Raw genomic sequence first — 21,125 nt, forward strand, 5'->3', positions numbered from 1 at the left:
ACCCGCTCATCCCGTTTCCTATTGGTATTTTGCCTGCAGGAGTTATACCTCCATGGTGGGGGAGCGAAATGGAAATATAAAAACAAATGGGGGATTTTTTTCCCCCTCAGATGGGATAGTAGTAAGTCACACACACCCTCCCAAGTCTTACCGCTGTTCTGGTAGCCATAACGGGTGGTCTCAGCTTCATTTCTACTTTAAACCCACCAATATGGCAGCGTAAATTATGTCACGAGACTCAGCTCCTCCTCCTATTATTCTATACGTTATGAAGTTCATATGGAGTGTTATAATAGTTTAACACGTTTTTTGGTTGGCTTATTTATAAGATTGGAGTATTTTACAGATGACCCCCTTAAATTATTTATTTAGTTAGGTTACAATATTAAAAAATCTGTTACAAAATTATACATATTCAACAAACTTGTAAATAGACTATTCCATTAATTCCAGAAGTGAAGCAAACACAACAGGGACGGAGCAGGTTAACCCAAGATGGCGCCCACCCTCCCGCCTTTGTTAGTTTCCCCTCCATGCTCTAAGCCTATTTTTAAAACACATAAACCCTTCACTATATAATTTCTTTCTTTATCAACGACTATATTCAACGATATGTACACTTAATAGTGAGGTTTACAACTGAACCATATAAGTTATTATAGTGTTTGAGCCGCTTTGAAGGCTGGAAGCAACCAAAATTCTTCCAGTATAAAAAATCAACAGAATTTTAGGCTCTTACCTAACCTTAGGCTCAAATAGTAATACAATAGGATGACTGGCTGGTTCCAAACGGGATATAAAGCTATGATAAACATTATTATGATAATAAACAACGTACCAATATGACTAGATTTAACAACCTCTTTTCAGACCTAACAAATCCCTGAACAATCACCGTGGATTTTTTTTCTTTCAGCCCTAGCTCTTTCTGGGCCCAAAAATTTTCAATTTCAGGGTTAATTTTTGACACCCCAATATTTCAATCTCTCGTTTAATTAAACTAATTTTAAAACGTACTAAAATTGAGCGCGTGTGGACTATAAATTTTGCCAAAATCCGCCTCGACAAACTCTCGTTTGTAACAACGTGGACAAGCCATTTGTCGAGTGAGTCCAATAGTTTCGGCTAGTTTCATGCTCGCTGGGTTATTATCTAAGGTGGCTATTGTTAAGCCTAATTCAAACGCGGCTGGGAATTTTCTAACCAATTCTGCAGACAACATTTCGGCAATACGCGGTTTGTCCGCGTAGATTGGTCCAACCAAAGTGGTGGGTTGAACGCATTTACGGATGGATCCGTAACCACGGACAATTGTTTTCTAAAAGAAATTTTTATTACTTAATCCTTGCCATTATTAAGTTAATTAATAACTCGGATTATCTACCTCGGATTTTTTATCGGTTTGGACTGCCACAATGGTCAAGCAATCTTCTTCCCTGCAGGTCAAAGTTACCGCTCTTTCGCGTCGATACGCGTGGATTTTGGAGTCGTACTCTATCATGGAATCCAATAATCTTTCTTCGAAATCCTGAACTTTAATCTGCAACGAAATGACCTTGAGATACCTGAATCCCGCTTTCCCCTTGTTAGTCCATCCCTGTCCCCTATAGTGTTTTATAAGATCCATGCTTTTATTATACCGTTTCTCCATCTACTGTATCCTCGTCCGGAATGGATTCGACGTTGGACGGTGTTCCCTTATAGAGTACAATCATCCAATCAGTGACGAGGCTGAATCCGGCGTGATCTCGATACGTATGCAAATGTTCTGGGACTGAGTTCAGACCAACGTTTCGTTCACCCACGTGTTCCATAACTGCTCTCCAAATCTGTTTGCCAACTCCGCGACCCCTGTATTCGGGTTTAACCGCGTATAGCCCGATGAAACATAAATCGGACTTCAGAATTATTCCGCTACAAACCCCCAAGAATTGACCTTTGAGTAAAAGAAAAGAAAAAAGATTTCGTAGGGGTCAACTCGAGTTTAAAAATCGTTCCACGGGAGTATGTGATAATTCTTGGGTCGATAAGATCAGGCAGGATAATCATCTTCTAATTGCAAAAAAACAATTTTTTAACCCCTTGTGACCTGGATACTGAACCCCAGCTTTGGAAAAAGCACTTTAATGATATGCGATAGCGCTTTGTTCAGGTACTCAATGCTTAATTGTTCAATATAATGAGCTTTGAGCAACATTTTTGACCCTTTTTTCAACTAGGCCCTATAAAGTTCCCATAAGGAAAATCTTAACTTACTCTATGACCCCAACAATTCATGAAAAAAATAAAAATAAAACTAATCCACGAAATAAAAGAAAGAGACCGGAAGTAACCCGGGAGATGGGCCTAGAAGAAAAAATACTAACCCACCAATGACAGCGATGAAGGGGGGGGGGGCGAAAGCCTGGGAACCGACTCCGAGAGTTCAGAGACTTTTCCTGGATGAGGATCGAAGGTTCAGCTAAGTTATAACTTTGTAGAAAGGGGTTTTTCGATTGTGGTGGCGGGAGAAAGCCGCCTATCAAAGGCGAGGAGAGAGATAAGCTAAGAGAGACTTCACCTCTCTCTCCGAGTCTCTCCTAACTTCGTTTCCTTGGGATGGAAGGAAAATGAGAGAGAGGGAGAAAGAAGGTTACACTAATCGAGGCAGGACTCCCATCGTTGCCTTGGTAACGCTTCAAGTCCCGGAGAAGTAAATTTTTAAAACACCAGGAAGTCGCGCGCGTAATCTCATCCAGTAAATACAGTCTCAATTATAAATTTATTAATTACTTTAGTATTTTAATACTACAGTATATCTAGTGGTTTTCACTCTAACAGAAACATTTATAAAGCTTAGATAGACAATAATTAACAGATAAATATATACTAGAATCCTTGCTCGTGTATACCGTGGTTTTTCTATTTGACAAATAGCGTACTTTTCACCATCGCCTAGACCCAAGTCTTAACCATTAATATAAGCATCCCTTGGGAGATTGCTAATTGCACTAATTACTAAATTAATTACCTTTCCTATCGACTGCCACGTAAAACCCACTTGGGTCCACACCGTACCACGTCTCCATGGAATGTGTCCCTTCGACGAGTCCAGTTTGAGTCCAGACGGCCAAAGCTTTGGGTATTTCTTTGCCTTCCATTCTCCGGACAACATAATCCAACGGTTCGGCATTTGGATCGTCCATACTGACTCCAGATAAACCCATCTTACCTTCGGCCATGACGGAAAGAATGGATAGGTGGGTAGAATAGTCTATAGAAAATTGGGGCACCTCTCGAACCGGAGACCAAATCTCGAATGCAAATACCCTCTCCTCTCTCTCGACTCCCGAGTTCTCCGTTCGACTTCTCTTTCCTCGCTCTTGAGCTTCCTTTAGCTCAGGGATGAGGATGAGGATGGAGCTGGATCCACCTAGCGTCGTCTGCGCTCAAAGGGTTTGACCGTTTCAGGGTGGAAGTTCATGGGGGACAGAACTCTCCAGCTTTCCTAGCTATTCTCGAGTTCCCTCCCCGGGAATTTTTGGACCAATCACGAACGAGGTAACGAGTAGAAGACGGGGGGGAGGAGAGAGAGGACACCGGGAAAGTTTCAATCTATAATAATAATATACAGAGGGGAAGGAATGCGTGTTGTGTTTATAGACTATGGATAAAGTTGCCTTTGATATAGTGTTTTAGCAGCTTGTTCGGTTACAGCCGCTCAAAGAATATATTTTGCTTAAATATTAGTAAACAATTAAAAAGAGATGGTTTAATTATTTTCCTTCAAATTCTACGTCGTAAATACGTAAGAGGTTGGCTCTCACGCTTCAATTTAAAGTTTCAAACATTAGGCCTAAGTTCTAGTATACTTTTCACCTTCTACGTCACCGGGATCTGAACTCAACCTATTTTCCACTTAACCCTTGTCAAAACTTGCTGAAACTCTCTTAGCATAGTGTAGAAATAGGCATAGAGATGTCAGAAACGTACGTCAGGTTAAATGATCCTTTACCGAAAAAACTTTCCCATCAAAGATGAAAAAGAAAGAACGATAATAGGAAATTAGCTGTCTCCGACCGAATACCCATTCGTTCGTTCATTCTTCCCCTAGTTTTCTTTTCCTATTAGTTTTTTGCCCGGGACTACTAGCCCAGACCAATTTCGGTGGTTTGGACTTACCGTCCGTGCACGTACGGAGTTATGTTCCCTACATTACGTATTCCTCCGCGTTACCTTTCCTTAAGAGTGCATTTTGCCGTTGGGAATTCCAATGGCCGTAACAGGAGATTGGGGATGATTTGATTTCCCGGGGCTCCTCTTGTCAAAGTTAGGTAGGTGGTCGACTAACCTCCTCTTAGACCTCCCTCTTTGCTCCGACTTCACCGTCGACAAACTACCGAGAGAAATCGATTGAAAGGAAAATTGGGAGGAGAGAGAAAAAAGAATGCCGCCGTCTTTCGGATTAGCAATTCAATAGAAATAACCCTACCCTGTAAACAAAATTCAAGCTCTTTGTTTGTTTAGCTATAGGTAAACACTTTGAAGTCTTCATTATATTGTTAAAATGTTCAGGGTAAAATTGGCAAATCATTCAGAATGTTACGCTTTGAATGACACATACCTTTGTAGCCTAGTAATGCTCACGTTTGCTCCCATGTTTGCAAAGTTCATCACAAATTAGGGGGATGTTCTTTACCATAAGTTTATAAGTGATATTTTCCTCCATAAGTATGACACTACATATACTGGGTAATGCTAGAGACTTACAGCTCGAAGTAGTTAGAGAACGACAAGCGATTCATGATCATGATGAACTTATGCTTCTACTTATGTTTTGAGAACCCCCCAAAAAACAAAGCCATTTGGTAAAACACGTGATTAGGTCAGAGGTTAATATTTGGATAAACCATCATTTTTTTTTCTTTTTCATTTTTTATTCTTAACAGGTTTATATTATACAATCCAATCATTTTCGTTTTTCAATGAAACCTCTCGTTCCATTTTAATTAATTAAGCCTTTTTTAGCGATTACCTATATCTTACTTCTCATAATTAATTTTAATAACAGATTCAGCCTCGTCATCAAAGTTTGATATTTTGACCAACACTTTTTTAAATCCTAAAATTAGGTGTGTAGAAATTCTTATACTTCACCGTATATCAACAACTACTCGGGGGGAAAGGGGGGCGGGGTCAAGTAATCCAAAAATTCGCGATTCTACTTTCAATTAACTTTCTCGCTGGCTCTCTCTTAATTAATATTAGATTAAAAACACTTTGTATTTCTTAACATAATAATTAAGTTTGTTTTTTCAATACGATTTTTTTTTATAATCTTTACACAGGGGTATTTTTTAATTCATATTTTCAAATCCATATAATTTTGATTCAAAAATGGTTTGAAAAATGTACCGGTGTTTTGGTTAGGGTTAGGTTTATGTAGGGTAGTATTTTTCCTACTATGTATGGGAGGTTTTTTTAAAACTAAACCGAAATTAATTAATTTAGCTACAATTCTACTTATTTAATTTTCTACGTTTTTTTTTCAAAGTCAAATCTTCTACAAAATGTAAAAAATTCATGTTATTTTCCTAATTTTGTTTAAGTTTTTTCTCTATTTCTCTAAAGTATTATTGTTTCATAAATTTTTTTTTTGGTTTATATCTCCTCCGATAGATGAAACTTTATTTTATCACCTACCTCATTTAAAACTAACTAAAACTAAAACTAATTAGGGTAATTTAAATTTAATTTCCCAATCAACTCGTAAAGAAATTTATAAATTCAATTCAAATTCTCGACGTTTATTTAAAAATAAATTAAAGAAGTATTTCGCGTGGTGTATTTTGATCCCAAAAAAAAAGAACTAATATTTTCATTAATACTTAATTATAATTAATATTAAATGAAAATCCTGATTACTGATTAGTCTATAGCAATTAATATTAATTAAACGATAAAACGAAACATTTATATATATAGAGAACGCGTTAGCGTGTTTGTTTGTGTGTGTGATTCTGAATTCTGACGAAAAATTCGGGAAAAAAAAATTATATTTACATTAAAAACGATAGATGTTATTTGGCATTTTAGCTTGGAGTATGCTAGTTTTTATTTATTTTTTAGACAACGCGTAATTAGTAATTAGAAGCCGGAAAGTTTACCTTAATTAATCTAATTAATAAGAGCTATCACAATCTGTCAAATCTATTTAACAGAAGAGACTTAAGTATATAATAATAACCCGTAATAAATTTCAAAATTTATTACGGGGTATTAATTACGGACTTATATTATAAAAAGCTAAGCCTAATCAATTTGAAATGAATTTACGACCAAGACATTAGAATGTTGTGGTGTCCCCCTCTTTTAAAAACGGCGTCAATTTTTTCAAACTAAAGACGACGTACCCATAATGCAAAGCGGAAGGAAAAAGGTGCGCGCGCGTTATTATAATAATAATAGTATGTGTGAATAAATTAGTATTTGGCTTGGGGCGCGCGTTACCGCCTGGTCAGCTGCGTGGTTTCGCTTCTTTTGGGTGGCGGGGGAGGGGCCTTTTTACGAGAAATGACGAAAGTTCGTCCAATGTCCTCGGGGCTGACGCGCGACAATCTCCGGCTGTTCGAACCAGCGGCAGCGGAGGCGACGGCCGCGGCTGCAGCAACCGCGCACTCGTTGTTCGTCGCGTAACCGTAATCAATACCGTAAACGTTTTCGTAATTAGCGTTGACAATCGACGACGAGGAGGAGGAGGGTTGCGGCGAAACGGGGGTGGGTGGTGCCGCCTGCGCCGCCGCTTGACGGTGGTGGTGAGAAGGACTAGGTTGTGGGGAAGTAACTCCGTCAACGGGCGCTCGGTAACACGGGTCTCGAAAACCCAGAATTTCATTAGGGGAAGATGTCAAATCGATGGAGAGTTGTTGGGCGACTTTCCATTTCTTATCCATGACCCTTTGAAGGTCTTTAAGGAATTCCTCGGGCGGGGGCGGGATAGGACCGGGTGGTGGTCCGGGTTGCGAATTGGCGCACGGGTAAAAGGAAGCGTCCGGCGCCCCTTGACTCGAAGAACGGCGTACACCGCCCATGACGGCGCCATTATTGGACAATTTCGTCATCTCGCTCCTTCTCGGAGGCGAGGGTTTTTGATAATGCGATGGCTGTTGAGATTGAGGTTGGGGTTTCGTCATGGTGGCCACCGTGGAATAAGGGTCGTAATCGACGCCGCCGTATTGTTGCTGATATTGTTGATAATTTTGTTGTTGTTGCTGAAATTGCCTGGCCTGTAACTGCTGTTGTTGATAATGGAATCCCTGGTGTTGAGGTATGGCCGGCGGTGTTTGTTGCGGGGATCCAATCGGAGACGCGGGTCCTCCGTTGGAATTCATCCAGTATTCGGGCTTTCTTTGGGGCGAGAGCGAGTTACTGGGAGACAGTGTCGAAGATGAAGATGACTTTGACGAGGAACCCGAGCTGGATTGCGACGAATGTGGGGAGCGAGGCGCCGTTCCGTAACAAGTAATCGCGGCTGGATCGGCGCTCATTTTTCTCCATTTACCTTTTCTCAGTGTATGTGGCGGGGATAGTCCATTGAGACCCGCACTCTTAAGCTCGGCCAAAAAGGGTGGCGCCGTGACCGCGTCCGTTTCGGACATCCGACGAAAACGAACGCTGGGCTTTGGCGGCACCGTCGGGGAGACTTTCACGGGACTGGAGGGCATGGGCGGAGCTTCCGGCGTGGAAGCCCGCGAATCCGACTGTTTCGTGGGCGACTGAACCAAGGGCGAGGGCGGCGGGGGTAAAGAGTTCAAACTGGACGTACTCGGCCAGCTTTGTTCGTTATCTAAATTGAGCGGCGGCGGGGGTGGCGGTAGAGAACTGATGGAATCCAAACTGAGGGTGCTTCCTTTGAACGCCTCAGGGGGAGGAGGAGGCATAAAGTCCTCGTTCTCAGACACGATGGGCGTGGCTGTGGCCAATTCGGGTGGTGGAGGAGGTAAGGGGAATTCGGTCTCCGAATCCGACTGGTAACTCGATGACGCGTGTTCGGAATGCGACTGAGAACGCGTCAAATTCTCTCTCCTGGCTCCAACAGTATCGGGTTGAATTTGATCTCTCGGTAACGAATCATAGAGATTCTGTTGTTGCTGATTGCGTTGCAATTGAGCCTGTTTAAGCTGTTGATGAACTTGCTGAAATTGCACCATAGTATGTTGAGGGGAAGATGAAGCCGACGTTTTATTATTCTTGAAGTTGAACCCGTTGACGTGTATCTTATCATCAGTTTGCGATCGACGTAGGGTGAATTTACCACCAGCGTTACGCCCGACTGTTCCCAAGTTCCCGTAGATGGTATTCCCCCCACTGCCATTCTCCATACGTCCATTAGTAGGAGACAAAGGTTCAGTTGGACTTCTCAGTCCCGATTCAGGACTGGATCGCACATTACCGGTCAAACAGTCCTCGGATTGCTTAGCGATATTACGAGTGGTACTCGTCAAGGGTATTTTTGGCGTCATACTAGGTTTCCTCTTAATGGTCCCGACTGGAAAATCGGCGTCAAACGCTATCTGTTCAGCAGTGGGCGTTCCCGAACTGGATCTCTCGGACAGACACCCTGAACTTGAACTAGCGCTAGATCGAACCGAATCCTGTCGGCCCACGGAACTCTCCCGTCTGTAATGACTACTTTGGTCTAAGGTAGACGTTGGCGTTGGAGTGGAATTGGAGCTTCTATTGCTGTCACCGTCCGAGTCTTTGCGACGTCCGTGATGTCCTGGACTGATTGGATTGCTGATGACCGAGTTCTTCCTTTCTCCAGGGCCCCCCGCGTCACTCGGACTCTCGGGGCTACCACCGTTAGACCCATCAGGACTGACCTGTAACGTTTTGGCCATGGAACAAATGGAGAAACTACGAGCGTGCGCCAAAGTATCCAAGTCTTCCTCCTCAATGTCCCGCATTAAGGTGTCGTAATTGTCCTTCAACTGACGTCCATACTGAAAAAATACAATAACTCCAGTGTTTAAATACCTCGCTCATTTCTCTAACACACCATAGTTTTGACAAATTTAACTTTGTAAACGCGTTAGGACATTTTTAATGGTTCAAATCTAGACAATACCTTCGCGATTCTGATTCCCATGACCCACTGTCTCAGGGTCTTATCATCCTCGGCGCAAAGGTACTTAATGTACTTGGAAGACTTCGTTTGAATTTGGGGATGCTGCGAAATTTAAAAATAACAGAAAAATAATAATTATAATTTAAGTCACGCATAATAAATCAAATTTTATTAAAAAATAACTAGGCCTAGAATTGATGGGTACTAAGTATAGTACCTTAATAGCGAAACCAAAATCAGTTGGCGCCTTGTACTTTTTCTTCCAACCAAGTCCTCCGTAGACATTATTCATTTCGAACGTCGTTAAACAAATCAAATCTTTGGAAAACTTGGACTTTCCTTTTGGCGAATAATAAAGTCCAGATGCCCTTAAGACGAAGAAATACTTCTTCCAGGCCTTTTTACCGTCGCTTTTTAAATACAACGGACCTTCAACTTCCGGAACACCAACGCCCGAAATCGAGAAAAATTCCTGAAAATTATAATCAATATCATTTGTAATTAAAAGATAATTAAAACAACAAAAATAGCCAAGCCATCCATTCCGCCGCGAATCAAGTTCAAAGTTCAAAATCCCCCCAAAAATAACACGCAAAAAACAGGCCATTATTTTACAGAAAAACGTTAATTCAATAATACTCGTTTTCTTTGGTAGGACTAATTTAAGTAAAAGCTATTAGGTCAAGACTAAAAAATTTACAAAAACAATATTCAAATTAAACAAAGTAAAACACACCTCAAGCAGAGTTATTTTTCCATCATCATCTAGATCAGCTCCACATTCGGAAGAATTGCACCCCAGCAAATAATCCTAGCAAAATTAATTTAAATTTTAATTCGTTAAGCCTTTATTCTATGAATTTTTAAATTCAGCGCGCTTTTAACTATTGATAATGCCACGTGATCAGTTTATAGAATCGATGTATCGATCGGGCAGTGAATAGGAAGAACACGCTTTTGTATATACACAGTTTTCAGGCTAGGAGGACTGATACTGCATTTACACTGCAGAAGGCCGGGGTACTTGGGGATAAAAGTGCAATACCAAGTAGCCTGGCCTCCTGCAGTGTAAATGGTATCAGTCCTCCTAGTCTGAAAACTATGCATTAGACGCCTAAGTTACTCTACTCGCTTTATCCCATAGGCATCTATCCCAGAGAACAAAGCGTAAGGCCCATAAATATTTCATAAATAATTGATATGTTTTTCTTTGGTACCCTTAGGGAAATATGGGTCAACCGTTTTAATACCAACCCCTATTCGTAAGTAAGAAATAAAACTTTTAAAATCAATAAAAGGCTGCTAAAGGAGAGGGCCGAGCGAGCGCAAACGCGAAACGGGTGTGCGATTCAAAGCAATAACCACGGATCTCAAACCGACTCCAGAGAGAGTGAGAGAGAGAAAAACCAAAAACAAACAAAATAAGAAAGATATAAAACAAACAAGAAATTACCTCGGGGTTGTTGAAGAGATCGTATTTTTCATCGCGTTCCAAGAAAAGCAATTTGTTACAAGAATCCCTCGTCCATAAAAGGAGATTTTCCACTAATAATTCATGGTCTTCGTAAATTCTTTCTATTTGTACCAAAAATGGACATAAAAAGAATTTGTTAAAAACTCGTTTTAATAAGAAACAAATTGAATTTCACATTGCAGACAATAACTGTGGAATGTCTTAAGGTTAGAGGGTGTGATAGGCCAATAAAAAGCTATTTAAAATTAAATGACCTTGATATACTAGAAAAATCCTAACGATCCCCAGGAACATTTTAGTATGGAGAAATGGAGCGGTTTTCTTACCCATATAAAGCTCGGGTATAAGTTCAACAACGGCCCATTTGGGATCCATAGCCACGTGATTCTTATCAGCCAATAATCGGCATACTAGACCGACGGACATCCTCTCGTCAACCATTAGACTTTTAGCACTGTGATCGGCGCTGAAAGCCTTGATGAAGAGCTAAATAAAACCCAAAAAATAACAAAAACTCGATAAATAACAATTCCGCAATTCCTACCAAAATAATAAATAAACAATAAACATCTAGGATAAAAAATAGGTAAACAACGACGACTAAAGCGGCACCAAAACAAACAAAAATTATTTATTAAAAATAAACGAGCTTCAAGCGAAATTAGGCCATCATAAATAAACAACAACAACTAAAAATCTATTAATTAAATTTTTTTTCTGTTAATAATAATTGTGGAGAGAATTGGTTAAAATAAATGATTAAAACGTAGTTTTTTAGGTGTCAGATACAAGTACGGTTTTCATTTTAACTTATAATCGTACGTGTATTCTTGACCCCTTATTAGTTAAGGGTCAAAAAGGTCAAGAAGGAGGTGAGGGGGGAGGAGGTCAGAACAGGCCGCGATACCTTCTTAATGCTGGCCTCCTTGATTTTCTCCAAGGCAATCTTAATCTTTTCCGCTTTGATCCGAGCCGCTTGCTCAGCCTGACACACCATTATAATTCGTGACAAGGAGCAGTGAACAATAGTTTTGAGGGCGCGCGATTTCACAAAAAGGTAGAAAGAGACAAAAATAACAAACCACGTGTTGTTTTTTCAGGATAAAAAAACAAAAAAGAAATATTTTCCCTTAAATATTTAAATAAGAATGTAGGATTTTGGTTATTTTTTTAACCAATGTTTGATTTATTTCAAGAGTTATTTTATTTAACAGGAGGAAGAGAGAGAGAGATGAAAGTGAGAAGAAAATACGCTAATAAACGACATCCACAAGTGCTAGGAATAACCAAGAAAAATAATTTGAGGATTAACTATTCTTCGATACAATCAGAAACATCTCAATAATAGACCAGGCGGGAGGCTAGCCCTCTAACGGTGCTTCTTGGCGCCAGGCAAATAACCCAAGAAGGTGACCTCCCCGCCCCAAGTTTCTCCTTTCCATTGTTTTCTGATTATATCAAATCAATTCACGTTTCTAATAATTCTACAAAGGCCTACAGTAGAGTAGAGAGAGGCAAAGGATGAGAAGATGACGATAGAGATGTAGGAGCTAGAATGATGATGAGAAGATAGAAGAGTGATGAATGATAGAATGAGAGAGGGAAGAGAGAGAGAGTATGTGATACCAGAGAGAAGAAGAGAGAGAGGCGAATGACTTACGAGGGAGGTTTTATCCTTCTCAACCTCGATTTGGATAGCGTGAAGCCTACGGTTGATTTGGTCCAGAAGCTAAACGAGGAGAACAAATAAAGATACACACATGCAGCCATTTTCATCTTCATCTTTCATCCCTGCACCGCCCCCACCGCCGTCGAGGATCAAACGTCACAATCAGCATCTCGTGCGGACTAATACATATCTATGTGAACTAACCACCAACAGAAAGATTCCACAAGCACCCCCTTATCTACCTACTACCACTAAGTACAATGGCGTATAGAAATGACAGAAACCGAGATATCACTGAGGAGATTAGAGCTGTAGTGCCCAGTATCATCTCTATTGTTTCTTTGGCTAGAAACCAATCTACTTTAACATTAAATAATTATCTTTTATTAATTTCTCTCCCCAGAAAAGAGCCAATCGGGATGGACACTTTCTGCAATTTCTATACGCCTTTAAGCTAATTAATATTTTTGAAATTATTCTCGTTAATGATTATGAAGATGATTAGGGCAAATGATTTTTATTTTTAAACGCCACAAATCTACGTTAAAATTAAACAAGAAGTGCGAAAGAAAGATTTTGTGCCAAAAAAAGCGGGGTAGTGCTAGGAGAGACAAAAGTCAGTAGTATATATATAAATCTTTGGGCGGAAGCACGTGATCTGTACATTAACCTTGACTCGAGCTCGTTGTTAAACGTAGGGGAGAGGGGTCATTTAAGGTTGTTAATAGTTTAATTCTTTATTAAACACGTTGAAAGATTAAACAAAACTTCGAGGTTTCACAACATGGATGGAATTATTTGTGAAACTTGGAAGATTATTTAAACGCAGAGTTACTTCAATTCATTTAAAATATCGCTGTACGCAAGCGGGTATAACGAACAATAATTAAAAGTGACCAATCAAGTTGGGGGGATATTCCTTACCTGTGTCGGGGAAGTAGCCAATGAGACGCAACTGCTCTTCGACGAAATGGAGTTGTGATGATGAAGTTGACTAGAATTGGGGTCAATTCGACCCCCGGCGTTGTTCCCCCCGCCAGAAGAGGCGGAGGACTCGGAGGACAACATGGAGACATTATCCGAAAAGGCGGAATCATTGTCCGGACTGTCCGTTCGTTTTCCACCGCCTCCCATCAAAATGGAGGAACCATCTTCATTATCGACGTCAGTGTGTAAGCCGCCAATTTCAAACTTGGGGCGCGTGCCCCCCGAACTGGAACGACTGTGTCCCGGGTACCTGCCCGGTCCAGGAGGGATATGTCCGCCGCTTCCGCTTCCCGGCGTCACCGAGCCAGGACCCCCACTTCCGGAGGAATTGGTCGGGAAGACGCCGACTGACGAGGAAGATGAGAAACGCTGATTGGCCGATGGGTTGTTGTGTCCGATACCGGACTGTTGCTGAAGAGACTGGGGTAACAAACCTTCTAAGGTCGGCGCGTGGGCGCTGGCGCTACGAGCGTGCCCTCGATGCATTTCACGATCGAATTGGTTCTCTAAGGCACACAACTCGCCCAAAATGGCGTCCAAATCAACATCTTGGCTGTCTGTCAACCGCGAATAGAATACGAGTCCTCTTAAGTAACTTAATATCAAAACGCAACGCTCGCTTACAACCAAAACAATAACTGAGAAACAAAGCTTCGAGAAAACACAACTTGCTAAGCCTAATTGGAAATTTAGACCTAACGCAATCAATGTTTCGCGCGCGCGCCTGCACGAGATCGTTAAATATTAAATTCAAGACAACAGAAGCTAATGAAATTAATTTTTTCCACTACGGTTACCTTTATTTACCCCTAATTAATATTAATACGGATCCGTACTAATTATCATAATTTCAATTATGTTAATTATTCCTTATCTGGCAGCATTTTAAGCAGCAATGGGGACTAAGATAATAAAATTAAGGTTAAGCTTACCTTCCAAATTGGCCCTGGAGAATCTATAACTGTCGATTCTTGGAGCGGCAATTGCCAATTTGTCGCCAGGCCGCCTATTGCCCGAAACCACATTGTCTATACCCTGCGTAATACAAACAAAAACAAAAAAATCATTAGCATATTAATCGGTAATACACATATATAATTAACAATTCAAATATAACTAAATCAAATAAACGCTAAACATTCTCCATAATTAGCCTAGCTTCTACGTGATAAATTAATTACAAAAAAGTGGTTTGTAGGTCCCCGTGGGAAGAAAAGGCAATCAATGTCTTATCAAAATTAAGGAAGCAACTCTCCCACCCAAAAATTAAAAAAAAAAAAAGTTAATTAATCAGGAGACAGTTAAAAATCCATTAACTAAATTGTCCTCACGAATTGGATAAAATATCATAGGAATATTGAACTACTTTGAGATTGAGATTAAGGTACTTTATGAATTCAATTTTCAACAGTTAACTTCATATTCTGGTTACAATTGAAAAAATTCACCATAATCTTTAGGAAAGAAAATTTCTTAATGAATAAAAAACACGTCAAGTTCTTAAGCGGACTAACGAGCCGAATTCATCCTCATTAAAAATCGAGAGTGAAGAGAAACTGAACTCCATTGAAACAAGTTAACTAACTTATCATTCACTATCACTTTATTTATAGACTGACTCTTAATGATCACTCGAGGCTCCTTCCACTTGCTTACTTAAAGGTCAACCATTTTCTTGACCCTTTAGTTAAAAAGAAAACGGGGTGTGGAAGGAAATGACGTCACGGTCGCGTGCATTGCAGGGAAGAAAAACCAACCTCATCAGCCCCTTAACTCTAATGAGTTTGTCCCACCCTTAGAAATCCACAATCATTAGTCACTCAACTTATACAGCCATACGTTTAACCTTTACAGAACCCCGCAGTTGAAATGGAAGGTCATTTTTCATGTTTACGTTGACTTCCGGCTGTTTAGCGTTTAGAAAATTGAAACTAATAAAACGAAAGGCTGGGTTAACCTAGAAAAGGGTTAGGGTTAACTTCAATGTACTTGAAATTGGGGAGAAACTAATTGAACTAGGGCGGTACACCACGCCTCCTTTCCCTGGCCAAGGCTTAGCCTCGTTTGTTACTTCTACAACTTGAGTAAGATGAACAGGAATCTTACGAAGCAGAAAAACAATTGTCAGGGTGAGTCAAGGAGACCATTTATAAAGAGTGGATGGTTGTTGGTATATCTCTGGAAATTCCCTTCTTACACATCATACAGAGTGAGTGCAGGGCCACTAGTGGAAAGATATACTTGAGACGCTAGGGTGTACTTGTCTTTTCGGGGATAAAAGGACGGCGCAGTTCTTAAGTAATTAAACTGGTATCATGTCCCACCACCGAGAACTTTTGAAATGAACTGCAGGACGCCAGTACGGGGTCGATTTTAATATTTTCTTATCATACAATATTAAGGTAGCACTCGCTATGTCCACATTCTGTTACTTCTACTTAAAATACACACAAACACGTACAAAGAATGTTTTAGGGCAAAAAATCAATTTCGGGACTGACCCTTCGTGGCGCCACCACGCTGCTGCGGAAGCCGATAGCGTGTCACCTAAAAAAAGGATCACGCAATTTTCTTTTGAAATACGCTCGGTAGTAACGCGAGCCTGCCTGCTTCTCTCTCTCTCTCACCCAACACACATTGGCACCATATCAAAATCTATCCCAAAGAATTATTACCCCAAAATGTGTTCAAAACTCGACGTTCCGAGGAAACACCATAAATTTTGTGTCCATCGCACGTAAAATATACCCAGCCCAGAAAGAGATGCAAAAACATTACGAATTCATCTAAAAAACAAAGAGTTTCTGAAGCTAGTAATTTTTTGGTTCTTTTTCAGTTGGTATTAAATCGTTCTAACATACGTGATGCTTTCCCTTTGATTTTCTTTCTTTTCAAACGTTCTTTTTACAAGTCGTAGAATGCTTTTTAGAGATATTGAAGAAGAAAGAAAGGTCGATCCCAAAGAGTGTGAAAAATGATAGTATCTATTACAGAATGGTTGGTATAACCCAATCCTTACGTATCAAGATGAAAAGATAATACAGATAAGGGCAGGGAGTATGATACTAAATATACCTTTCAACCGCCTTTGTTTGTATTCACCTTTCACCGCCGTATCCATCAAGTTACATCCTTTCGATAATCTCGAGAAATGCCAGGCCAAGAAGATAGTGTTATTTGAAGCGCAAAAACGAAGTAATTGTTTAAGGGGATATGGGTAAAGATACGTGATTTCGCCAGGAATTTTTCTCATCCATTTATCTAATATCTACCAACCAACCAATCCGAGTTTCCTGGCAAGGGAATGTTTCTATTGACCAGTTGTTAGAGTTCCCTGGGTATCTCTCTGGACATCTATAACCACTCATCCTCTCTACACCAAGCAGTTCTTGACCCTAACTCTAACAAGATCTCGAATCTTTTCAAAACAACAATAAATCCCCGTCCGTTTATTTGCTGAAATCTTTACAGAAAATAAAAAATAAATATCGGTTTCCCAACTTTTGAGAAATAGATAACTAAGAGCGAGTTTGTTTGGAGAGTTTTGTTATTATTTTGTCAAATCAGAATTGCAATTTATTTCAGCAATTTTACAAGTTTGAAAAACATTAGGCTTAACTACAAAGCCTAGGCTTAGCAAACAATCAAGTTTGAATCATTAAGCCTAAATGATTCCAAAACCATTAAGTCTTAACGGTTAATTATCTAAGCCTAGAAATAGAAGAAAGTGGTGCGAAATTAATTTCAAAGCAACCATCCTAAGCCTTGGCAAAACAATTATTTATCTTTATAATTTATTTCCTAAATGCCACACCAATTTTTGAGTTATTTAAAAACGGGAAGAAAATTAAGAGATACCCCTAAATTATTTTTAAAACAAAAGAGAGCCCTGGATATAAATAAATAATACGGGGTAATTTCACACTTAAAACTAACTATCCTTCCTTCAAGTACAACGTCACCCAAGGACAATCGTTTATTAAACTCGAGCCTTTTCTTATTATAATCATTACTATTTATAATTAAAAAAACACCGAGGAAACAAAACTCAAACAGTCGTGGAAATTTAATTTCAAGGTTAGTCAAATGGAACCGTATCCGTACTAAGCCTTTGCGAGCTGTAAATATAAACGAAAGATCTATTTCTAGACGGTGATACTTCAAGCGGAATGCAGTAACACTTAACGGTAACTGTTTCAACAGGAAAATGTACCAAATACAAAGTTAAACGAAGTACCGCTTATACCTTTATCCGTGGTACATTCTTAAAGTAGTCCACGGAGAAAGAACCATTTTATAGTTGAAGACGGAAAATGTAATCCCAAGGGGTCAACACGAAAAGGTCAGGGGGAAAAACGAGTGCCGCCCCCTCCCCGCCCGCCTCCGGATCTTCAAGAGCTGGTCAAGATAAACGTGTACCGAAGATATACAAGAACTCTAGGTTCCTTGCCTAGAATCTAGTCGCGCCTTAACAGAAATAGGCCAAAAATAGACCGTGTATCCCGGGAGAAAACCAAAAAGAGAAACTTTAATGGCGTAGATGCCAAGGAGTATATCATCAGTCTTGGAATGAAGATAAATGCCTGTTTCCATATGTACTATTCCGACCATTCTAAGTCTGTTTGTATATTTACGTTAAAACGTAAAGTCTATAAAATGTCAAGGTGAAAACAGAAAAAAATATAACAGAATGTTTAAATTTAAAAAAATATAATAATAAAAAAAACATTATTTATAACAATGTAATTTTTCGTCTAGCAAAACTTAAAAAGAACAAATATTTGATGAATAAAACACGTCTTTAATAAATCCACAACCCTTTTCTGAATTCAAAGCAAACAAAATCCTATCCTAACATCATCCCTGCGAGTTTGACGTACCATTTCACGACTGCTACCAATTTGCATATTTAAGAAAATAAAAAAAAACTTTCGCCTTGATTCCGCATCTATACTCCAGAAACATCTGCTCCCCCCTTACGTTTTCACGCATATTTTATTCAAATAAAACCGCGCAAAGTTTAAAACTTTGAAACGTGAGTGAGCGAAGAAAGATACTTTTTTTAATCAATTCACATCCTTTTGATATTTACGTCTAATTAGACAAAACACTAATTAAGTTTTGCAACGCTATACCTACATCAAGAAGTTATATCTAGTATCTCAGAGATACTGATATAACTTCTTGCCTACATATTATTAATGCTATTAAAAAATAATTATTGCTCAAAATAAGTGTTCCACGAATGCTCTCAGTAACGAGTGACAAACTTATGCAACATATCTTATGAACTTACGCTATTACCTACTACACCCACTTGAATTACTAATTGGCTGAAATACAGAATGCTTAGGGTTAAGAAAATCAATTAAATTAATCTCTTAATTAGAGGCGAGAGGCACTAAAATAATATTCGTAAACACTCCAAGAATTTCCTGGAAATGTATAATTAAGGGATGAGATATTGAACTATTGGGAGATGCGGGGGGCTTTGATTCCGAATTTAAATTGGGCACGCCCATACTGCAGCGCGGGCGGGGATCGATCTCAATTAATACAGTCACTAATAATTGCTTCTATTGAACCATTCATCATTCCCTTAAAACCATAAGGATTTAGCCCTAGTTCGGCTTAATACCTGCTCCGACTTAAGAAGATGGAGAGTGGGAAGCTCAAGAGCAAACGTTTGGTAGAAGAGGTATTAACTAGAATCCAGGTGGGTACTGGTTTCTACGAATTATAACCGGAAATACGTCACCCTGTTTTGCAAACACGTGTAGAAGGCCTCGAAAATAAATATATATTTAAATAAGTCTTTTTAATTCGTCAAGTGGTTTCTATCACATTTTAGTATCCCATTATTTGGGCTTTTAACTAAAGAGGCGATACATAGCGCGCAATAAGATGCAATATGATATATAAACTTAATTAAATTTGCAGGGTTGCTACTTGTAACGTAATAACGCAGGTATCGAAATAAATCACCGCCGTTGAAATGGAGAGAAATAATTCGAAACGATTTCCCCCTCTCCACTGCCAAAAAAAAAAAAAAAATCGTGAAATTGACGTTTTTGGATGTTGGAAAATCATCACTATAAGCAGAGAGAATCATACACACGAGAAGTAAGCGAGACTTCCAAGAAATAAGCACGGAAAACGATATACGTAAAGATTAGATTATCAAAAACAAAACTATGGTGGTGTTTCTACTCCTCTTCCATCCTGATATTCTCTATCGCATTTCATCGATTTTCTTAAGGATTGAAGCCAAAAATACGGAGCAGCTTTTTTCTGGATCTTAGCCAAACTAAACCGTTCCGTTATTTGTTGGAAAAAAGGGCCGCCGCCACGGCTTTTGGTATTACTTGGCTAAAAGACGTTATAAGTACATAGCATAGCACCCCCGTACGCTACAAGTATTTACAAGTTATCAACAGCCTTAGTCACATTCTTAAATAATACCACCAAGTACTTGGAAGATTTTATTTACTAGAGGATGCTAAAAAGGTTTCCCCGCGGGAAGCTCAAGATCAAGGATTTAGGGGATAAAGATGGAGAGAGAAGGAAGTTTCACATCTGTTAGTCGATATTGTTTTAACGGATTAGGCATATTATTAAATAAAGCCTAGTGTTACCTAACAGTGTTTAACTAGAGGATGCAAAAAAACGGAAGCTCAAGATGAAGGATTTGGGGGATAAAGATGGAGACAAGGATGTAGTTTCTCCTCTCCATCTGTTCTAAGATTTAATACTGAATGAGGGCGATTTGGACACAAAATATATTTCTACACTTTGACCCCATTAATATTAGGGTTGCTTAAAATAACTCGACAACTTTTAATTATTATATCTGACCTATGACCTTTCATAATAATAGAAACTCGACTCTTTCTTTCATGACTTATCAGTTAACCAGGCGAACTAACTTTCTTTCACTAACCTAGTTTTGTAGGTAGGCGTTGCACGGGGGTGTAATCGAGATATTTGGTTCAGATGAGATCGCGGTGGCTTTCATTTTAACGACGGGGGTCCCCCCTAAATGGTTCCTACACACTAAAAGATCTATAAAGAGATATACAGTATACGACGTTCGGGGTAACACGTACCATTGACCATATCTTACTGACCGACCGGACCATTTAGCGCAAAAAACTGAAAATGATTTAACGATTCTACGGAGTACCATAAAGCTAACGGGGTATTTAAACCCCAAAATCCGTACCACTAAAAAAAACTAATAAAATGGCTTGAAATAACTGACCTCGTAAAATTTATACTTTTTTTCTCAGGTCGCTCAAAAATTACTGGATGGTTTTACAATAAAAACAAAGGTGTTCTATTACGGGTAAGGGTCAAGGGAAGGTGAAGGAAAGCTGTACATACCGATTGAGCTACTACTGTTCTGTAAACCACAATAACTCTTTGAGAATACATTCTACACTCCGAACTTCACTTAAATAAATAAATTACATACACTGGTGTTAAATCATTCACTCGCTACATTTAAGTTTTTAAGTTAATTAATTTTGTAACGAGAAGCAAGCGTTATCCCGATCTGTTCAAGACGACGGTAAAATGAAAACTGGTCAACCAAAGACCAACGACGTTCAACGAGCGACTCTTCCGCCCCTTTTCTCGCTCAGAAAACCCACCGTGAATAACGAATGAATGAATATGCTAGGGGAAAACCAAAGCGTTCGTTCTCAGCTGTTCAAGGTAAGGAAAGGTTTCTCTTTTCAAAAATACCCACCATTCTATTCTTAGGTCTATTTATATCTAACACCAATTCGACACTTCTTTTCAATAAAGAAAGGGGATAAAATGGCAACCCAATACTTGGAAAGTATTAACAAAGTTCGGAAAGTGAATTTAAGCAACGAATAAAATAA

The 21,125-nt window shown here is 39.3% G+C and overlaps 2 protein-coding genes across 10 annotated transcripts in view; both read right to left on the reverse strand.

The window, feature by feature from the left end:
- Positions 1–30: 30 nt before the first annotated feature.
- Positions 31–4,687, reverse strand: LOC149709738 (uncharacterized). Its single transcript, XM_089857719.1, has 4 exons — positions 3,011–4,687; positions 1,641–1,936; positions 1,385–1,540; positions 31–1,318 (listed from the first exon to the last, which is right to left on the reverse strand). Exons 1-4 carry the CDS (start codon positions 3,219–3,221, stop codon positions 1,007–1,009), a joined length of 975 nt encoding a protein of 324 aa, XP_089713845.1. The 5' UTR covers positions 3,222–4,687; the 3' UTR covers positions 31–1,006.
- A 207-nt stretch (positions 4,688–4,894) lies between these two features.
- Positions 4,895–21,125, reverse strand: part of pico (ras-associated and pleckstrin homology domains-containing protein pico) — a 126,485-nt gene continuing 110,254 nt past the window's right edge. For 6 of the 9 annotated variants that reach the window (XM_089857738.1, XM_089857735.1, XM_089857740.1 and 3 more), the window contains 10 exons: positions 14,169–14,271; positions 13,174–13,793; positions 12,241–12,309; positions 11,488–11,565; positions 10,907–11,066; positions 10,560–10,681; positions 9,843–9,917; positions 9,324–9,578; positions 9,107–9,208; positions 4,895–8,981 (listed from right to left, as the gene is read on the reverse strand). In XM_089857738.1, coding sequence (XP_089713864.1) covers positions 6,486–8,981; positions 9,107–9,208; positions 9,324–9,578; positions 9,843–9,917; positions 10,560–10,681; positions 10,907–11,066; positions 11,488–11,565; positions 12,241–12,309; positions 13,174–13,793; positions 14,169–14,271 — 4,080 coding nt within the window. In that variant the 3' untranslated portion in view covers positions 4,895–6,485. Of the gene's footprint in view, positions 8,982–9,106; positions 9,209–9,323; positions 9,579–9,842; positions 9,918–10,559; positions 10,682–10,906; positions 11,067–11,487; positions 11,566–12,240; positions 12,310–13,173; positions 13,794–14,168; positions 14,272–20,619; positions 20,686–21,125 lie in introns of those variants that run through there. The other 3 variants (XM_089857741.1, XM_089857736.1, XM_089857739.1) reach the window with 3 other exon arrangements.

This window comes from Phalangium opilio, unplaced genomic scaffold, assembly GCF_054372755.1.
Source record: "Phalangium opilio isolate 3A_F unplaced genomic scaffold, DU_Popi_V2 ptg000011l_1, whole genome shotgun sequence".
NCBI classification, from domain to species: Eukaryota; Metazoa; Arthropoda; class Arachnida; order Opiliones; family Phalangiidae; genus Phalangium; species Phalangium opilio.